This window comes from Portunus trituberculatus, unplaced genomic scaffold (assembly GCF_017591435.1).
Source record: "Portunus trituberculatus isolate SZX2019 unplaced genomic scaffold, ASM1759143v1 PGA_scaffold_64__5_contigs__length_350985, whole genome shotgun sequence".
Lineage (NCBI taxonomy): Eukaryota > Metazoa > Arthropoda > Malacostraca > Decapoda > Portunidae > Portunus > Portunus trituberculatus.
Genome location: NW_025541705.1, coordinates 25001 through 30275, shown reverse-complemented (window position 1 = coordinate 30275; position 5275 = coordinate 25001). Strand labels below are relative to the sequence as shown.

At 36.6% G+C, this 5275-nt stretch overlaps 1 protein-coding gene across 1 annotated transcript in view; it reads left to right on the top strand.

Moving 5' to 3' along the window:
* The first annotated feature begins 3363 nt into the window (after positions 1 to 3363).
* Positions 3364 to 5275, top strand: part of LOC123501001 (three-finger toxin 3FTx-Oxy6-like) — a 7893-nt gene continuing 5981 nt past the window's right edge. The window contains exons 1-2 of the mRNA XM_045249556.1: positions 3364 to 3645; positions 5213 to 5275. The exon at positions 5213 to 5275 is cut by the window's right edge and continues 81 nt beyond it. Coding sequence (XP_045105491.1) covers positions 3634 to 3645; positions 5213 to 5275 — 75 coding nt within the window. The 5' untranslated portion in view covers positions 3364 to 3633. The remainder of the gene's footprint in view (positions 3646 to 5212) is intronic.

Here is a 5275-nt window from a genome sequence, read left to right as displayed (position 1 = left end):
GTTGTTGAGCTTGTACTCTGTCTTCTCTAAGAGTCATGCGATGTTTCGCTGGCTGCTGTTCAATCTATATAAATATTCTCACCTACAGGAAGGCACCATACGACTGACTACCGTACATGAATTATCACGGACTCATCCTGAAGCGACATCACATGGAAAGCAACACCACCATCTTAGTTAAAGAAAACGACATCAGAAGACTCAAGATGACTGCGGCGGTACACATCCACTCAGAAAAAGCGACCAACGTACAACAGCAGCCAGAATCATCTGTACCTTCTCAACTATAAGCAAACGGAGCTCCAATTGACCGCTCATTAGCTGCGCCAAACACCACTCGATCCGTGTTCTGATTGGCATTATTAAGAGTTATCCATAAATCATGAAAATATACTTTGAAACCTTCATCTTAATAAAAACAAAATCGTAGATAGTTTGAAATACAGAAACAAGCAGGGAATTCCAGAGTTTAAAAGAGAAAGGTTTGAATGATTGAGACTACTGGTTAAGGAAGAAGAAAGTCTTGTGCAACGAGGCCTGAGAGGAAAGGAAGCATCCAGTTAGCAAGATAGCAAGATCAGAAGTGCAATTAACATGAAAAGTGCGATGAAATATAACAAGAGATGCAACATTACGGCGGTGAGAATGAGGCTGAAGAAAGTCAGTCAGAGGAGATGAGACGAAAAGCTTTTTATTCTACCCTATCTAATAAAATTATGTGAGTTTAAACCACGACAAGCATGACAAGAGAACTCAATTCAGGGGCGGATAAGGCCCTTGTACAGAGTTTACAGTTGAAGGGGTAAAGAAAAAAAAAATGCCAAAGACGCCTGAGAAAACTTACTTCATAGAAGCCATTTTAGCAAGAGATGAGATGTGAAGGTTCCAGTTTAGATCATAAGTGAAGGAGAGACCTAGGATATGCGGTGTAAAAGATAGGTACCGACCGCTCAATGTAATTGAAGAAGACTTGATATTTTTTTGGAAGGTTTTTTCGTGTTGATAGATGAAGAAAATGAGTTTTTGAAGCATTGAAGGCTATTAAATTTTCTCTGTCCCAATCAGAAATCTCAGGAAGATCAGAAATGAGGCGTTTTTACTTGCACTTTGACTGGCCAAACTCTATCAACTATGTCTATCGACTTCTACCTTTCCTTTATGCTGGAAGTTTGCCTACATTCAGCCTGTTCCTAATAAGGGTGACCGTTTTAATCCCTCAAACTACCGTCCTATAGCTTTAATCTCTAACTTGTTTAAAGTTTTTAATCTATCCTCAATAGGATGATCTTAAACATCTGTCTCTTCACAATATTCTTTTTGATCGCCAGTATGGCTTCCGTCAAGGTCGCTGTACTGGTGATCTTGTGGTGTTCATTTCTATGTCTTAGTTATCCTCTTGTAGAGATTAGATTACGGTGAAACTTTTGCTGTCGCGTTAGACATATCGAATGCTTTTGATAATGTCTGACACAAATCTTTGATTTCAGCCCTACTACCGTTTCTATCCTTCTCTCTGCAACTTTATTTCAAGTCAGCCATGGAAGATTTCCTCTGTTATCCTAAAACTATTAACAGTGGTGTTTTTTCAGGGTTCTGTTGTATCACCCATTTTCTTTCTAGTATTGATTAATGGCCTTCTTAACCAAACTCCTTGCCTTTTCCACTCTTATGCTGATGATACCACCCGTACAACTTTGCACGTCTTATCAGAGACGACCAACCCTTCAGGAAGTCAGCAAATCCCGCAGGAACGCCACACACCTGACTTCAGATCTCTCTAAGATTTTTGATTGGGGCAAAAAAAAAAACTTAGATCTCATCAATACCTTTAAAAAAAACAATTCCTCCATCTATCAACTCGACACAACATTTCAGACAATTATTCCCTCTTCTTCCATGAGACTGCCTCCCTCTTCCACACTGAATATCTTTAGTCTGTCCTTTAATCATAATCTTAAACGGAAACTTCTCATCTAATCTCTTGCTAAAACAGCTTCTATGAAGTTAGGCGTTCTGCGGCGTCTCCACCAGTTTTTTTCTTTCCCCTCTAACTGCTAACTCTTTAAAGGGCCTTTTCCGTCATTTTATGGAGTAATCTTCGCATGTTTTCTTTTTTTTTCCTTTTTTTTTGGGGGGGGGGTGGTTTCCACTCATACAGCTTTATTAAATAGGGTGGAATCAAAAGCTTTTCGTATCATCAACTCCCCTCTTCTGACTAACTGTCTCCAGCCTCTTTTTCACCTCCGAAATGTTGCATCCCTTTTAATCTTTTATCGCCATTTCCAAACAAATTGCTCTGTTGATCTTATTAATTGCATATTCAACCTCCTCCTGCGGCCTCGCTCCACAAGGCTTTCTTCTTCCTCTTGTCTCTCGTCTATTCTGTCCAACCCTCTAATACAAGAATTAACCAGTATTCTCAATCTTCCATACCTTTCACTGGTGAACTCTTGAACTACCTACCTGCTTTTGTATTTCCATCTTCCTACCACATGACTTCTTTTAAGAGAGAGGTGTCAAGACATTTCTCCCAGGTTTTTGGGTAATTCTTCCAAATCTTCTAGGGAAACTGCAGTTCTAGTGAGTTTTTTTTTTCCTTTAATATTTTCTTGCCCCTGGCAGTTCTTCCCCTTGTATGATGCATGATATATATATATATATATATATATATATATATATATATATATATATATATATATATATATATATATATATATATATATATATATATATATATATATATATATATATATTAGGGATAGTTAAATTTACTATCCGGCCGGATACCAGATATGATTAATAGTTCAATAATATCCGACAGGATATCTGGTCGGATTTTTACTGTTGCAATAATAAGGCTGATAGATATTACTAAATGATAATGGTTACCGTATGAGGCTTTCCTTTCCCATGATTATTATGGCGAATAAAGTGTGTAATTAGGCCCTAAGGAAGCCATACACTCGTATAAATGTACAGTTATAAAACAGCCGCCCCGTACTCATCACTAACGCGTGTGGGACGAGATTCACGAGACTGACCCCATTCTCACCATTTGTGTGTCATTAGACTTGCAGTCACAGGCATAAATGTTAATTAACGGTTATCTGTGCCTTTTTCAAGGTAATTGTTAACTGTTATTTTGGTTTTGCAATTATCCGGTTTATTTGCCCAAATACAAGAACTAACCGTCATGGATGCCGAATACCGAATAATCGTCAGTATCCGCCCAGCTTTCTGGCCGGATACACAAACTTATGGTATCTAACGGAAAATGTTGCGGCAAGAAACCATATGCACAATAGCATGAAAGGTATGCTACAACATTCTCCAAAAGACGGTATGAAATAGTATGTTTTACATATGAACAACAACGATTGTTACAACAGTCGAGTTTCTAGCTGATGTAATGTATACGTTCCTATCGAATCAACTTTCGTCAGTCGGTATGGACGTTATTCTGCTGACTGAGTAAAAGAGACTACTGCACTGCTGCCTCCCAGACGACTGTCAGTGCTTGAGCCCACCACACGCCTGCAACACGCCGCCAACACCTCTTTACTTCTCTGTGATTGCGAATAAGATAACATAGTGCTCTTTACGTGACTTCTGCACCACAAAACCGTATGCAACATGAACTATAAGGTACCGTATGGGTTGCAAGAACCTGTTGACTTTCTTTACAGTAAATATAGCAAGAATTACTTTTCAGATATATGGTACCCCGCAAGAAATTTATTCATTCATTTATTTATTCATTTAATTTATTAATTTAATTTATCCATTACTATTTCATTCAGTTATATTCACCTGCTAATTACGTTATAAAATTCAATAAAATAAAATAGAATAAAAATAATCAAATTTAGTTTATGAGAAGAATATAATTTAGGAACATTTAAGTATTGAATGTTTTGAATAACGCAGTGACTAAGATTTCAAAATTTTACTCGCACCTTCTAATTAATCGCCTTCACCTTAAAACCAGTCAGTTGTGGGCATTCGTTCAAATCCATCCCCCATTTTTTTAAGGAAAAGTAGACTTTTCAGTGATTCAGAGACATGTATACTTATAATTACATTTTTTTTATTATTATTATTGTCTGATGCAAAAAAATGTCGTCACGAAAAATCACTAGACGTGCATTGAGAAAGAAATCCCCAGTACCCAGCAGTGACTGGCCTCGACTCTGAATTTTAAGTTGATGATGAGGGAGGAAGAAAAAAAAAAAAAAAAAAAAAAAAAGAACCGGAGTCACATACACTTCCCTCTCACAGTGATTTGTAGGAGTGAGTGCGTAACAAACCATTTTGTTCGTGGTAACTGGAATTTATTTGTTATTATCATTATCATAATCAATGGTAAGGGTGATACTAGGAGTAGTACTAGTATTAATAGAAGTAGTAGTAGTAGTAGTAGTAGTAATAGTAGTAGTAGTAGTAGTAGTAGTAGTAGTAGCAATAGTAGTTGTAGTAATAATAGTAGTAGTAGTAGTAGTAGTAGTAGCAATAGTAGTTGTAGTAATAATAGTAGTAGTAGTAGTACTAGTAGTAGTAGTAGTAGTAGTAGTAGTAGTACTAGTACTAGTAATAGTAATAGTAGTAGTAGTAGTAGTAGTAGTAGTAGTAGTAGTAGTAGTAATAGCAGTTCGTAGTAGTAGTAGTAGTAGTAGTAGTAGTAGTAGTAGTAGTAGTAGTAGTAGTAGTAGTAGCAGTTCGTAGTAGTAGTATTATTAGTAGTAATAATAATAATATTAAAAACAGTAGTAGTAGTAGTAGTAGTAGAATTAGTAATCTTTGCTGGTACAGTAATTGTACCTATTACTGATAATGTTATCATTACCATTTAGTACTATTAGTAGTAGTAGTAGTAGTAGTAGCAGTAGTAGTAGTAGTAGTAGTAGTAGTAGTAGTAGTAGTAGTAGTAGTAGTAGTAGTAGTAGTAGTGACCGACTTGTTGTTGTTGTTGTTGTTGTTGTTGTTGTTGTTGTTGTTGTTGTTGTTGTTGTTGTTGTTGTTGTTGTTGTTGTTGTTGTTGTTGTTGATGATGATGATGATGATGATGATGATGATGATGGTAATGATGTTAATGTTAGTACTGCTTAAGTTGTTGCTTCTAATAAAAGTATCCTAGCAATTACTGTTGTTGCTGCTTCTCTTACTGCAATATAGTGATATTTAAAGAGTAATTGCACATTTGTTTTCTACCAAGACTGTTATGAAAGGCTTTGGAGTGGCAGCGGTAGTGCTGGCGGCGGCCTCACTCACGGCGGGT